Below are 1,160 nucleotides of genomic sequence, written 5' to 3' on the forward strand. Positions count from 1 at the left end.
TGGATTCAGAAAACGTAATTTAGATAGACACAAACCTGTAGCAATCTATAGGGAACCAGAAGACGCACCTGCTCCACGGCTGAAGAAAAGAAATGGAGAAAACACCAGCACAAACTTCCATTACAGACAACAGCTCAATGTAGTATATAGATTTCGATCACAAACCCCCCACCCCCCCTTCATCCATTCCATTTCACTTGTCAGCTCGAGATTTAGCAATCAAAATCCATAGACCTCACGAATTTATGACAATAAGAAGAAACGGGTATACAAACAAGTTTAAATTCTTCAAGCAAAGCTTCAAACTTCCATTCCATAATTAGAACACTACACCTTTTTTATCCCACAACTGACGCAAGAGGATTTACAGCCAAATACGGACAAAGCAAGAAGAAAACCAAACCCTCGCACAAGCGCTAACCCCACACAATCCCAATCCCACCGCCACCGCCCAGCAGGACATCAGCCGCCGAAGCCATAGAGAGTCCTGCCTTGGCGCTTGAGGGCGTAGACGACGTCCATGGCGGTAACGGTCTTCCGGCGGGCGTGCTCGGTGTAGGTGACGGCGTCGCGGATGACGTTCTCGAGGAAGATCTTGAGGACTCCCCGGGTCTCTTCGTAGATGAGGCCGCTGATCCGCTTCACGCCACCGCGGCGGGCGAGGCGGCGGATCGCCGGCTTGGTGATGCCCTGGATATTGTCGCGGAGGACCTTGCGGTGGCGCTTCGCCCCGCCCTTACCCAAGCCCTTGCCTCCCTTGCCGCGGCCCGACATGGCGTCGATCTACCGAATTCGAAGATAAAAGGGACGCAAATAAGCTCACTTTGTAACTTGAGATGATAAATTAGAGATTTGGAGGCGAGAATCGACAAACGGGGAGGGGATTTTATAGAGGATTCGAGAGGGGGAAGGGATGCGAGGTTTGGATTTAGGTGAGGAGGGAGAGGGGAGTCGATCCGTGGGAGGGGTGTTTATGGCGGTTGGATTCGTGATGGACGATACTCATGGGTTGGGATAGGTTGGTGCGGATTGCTGACGTGTCGGGTGAATGAGGGTGCTTGCGCACGTGACGGTGGGGCTCGACGGCCCGGGGAGATGGGGCTGGCTTGGTGGAGAATTACGGCAATGCCCTGTACGTGGAGAGCGGCGTGCGGCCCCAC

The 1,160-nt window shown here is 53.4% G+C and overlaps 1 protein-coding gene across 1 annotated transcript; it reads right to left on the bottom strand.

Annotated features, from left to right (window-relative positions):
• Positions 1 to 266: 266 nt before the first annotated feature.
• LOC103718014 (histone H4) lies at positions 267 to 782 on the bottom strand. Its single transcript, XM_008806639.3, has one exon. It carries the CDS (start codon positions 772 to 774, stop codon positions 463 to 465), a length of 312 nt encoding a protein of 103 aa, XP_008804861.1. The 5' UTR covers positions 775 to 782; the 3' UTR covers positions 267 to 462.
• Between the last annotated feature and the right edge of the window lie 378 nt (positions 783 to 1,160).

This window comes from Phoenix dactylifera, chromosome 17 (assembly GCF_009389715.1).
Source record: "Phoenix dactylifera cultivar Barhee BC4 chromosome 17, palm_55x_up_171113_PBpolish2nd_filt_p, whole genome shotgun sequence".
Classification (NCBI taxonomy): Eukaryota; Viridiplantae; Streptophyta; class Magnoliopsida; order Arecales; family Arecaceae; genus Phoenix; species Phoenix dactylifera.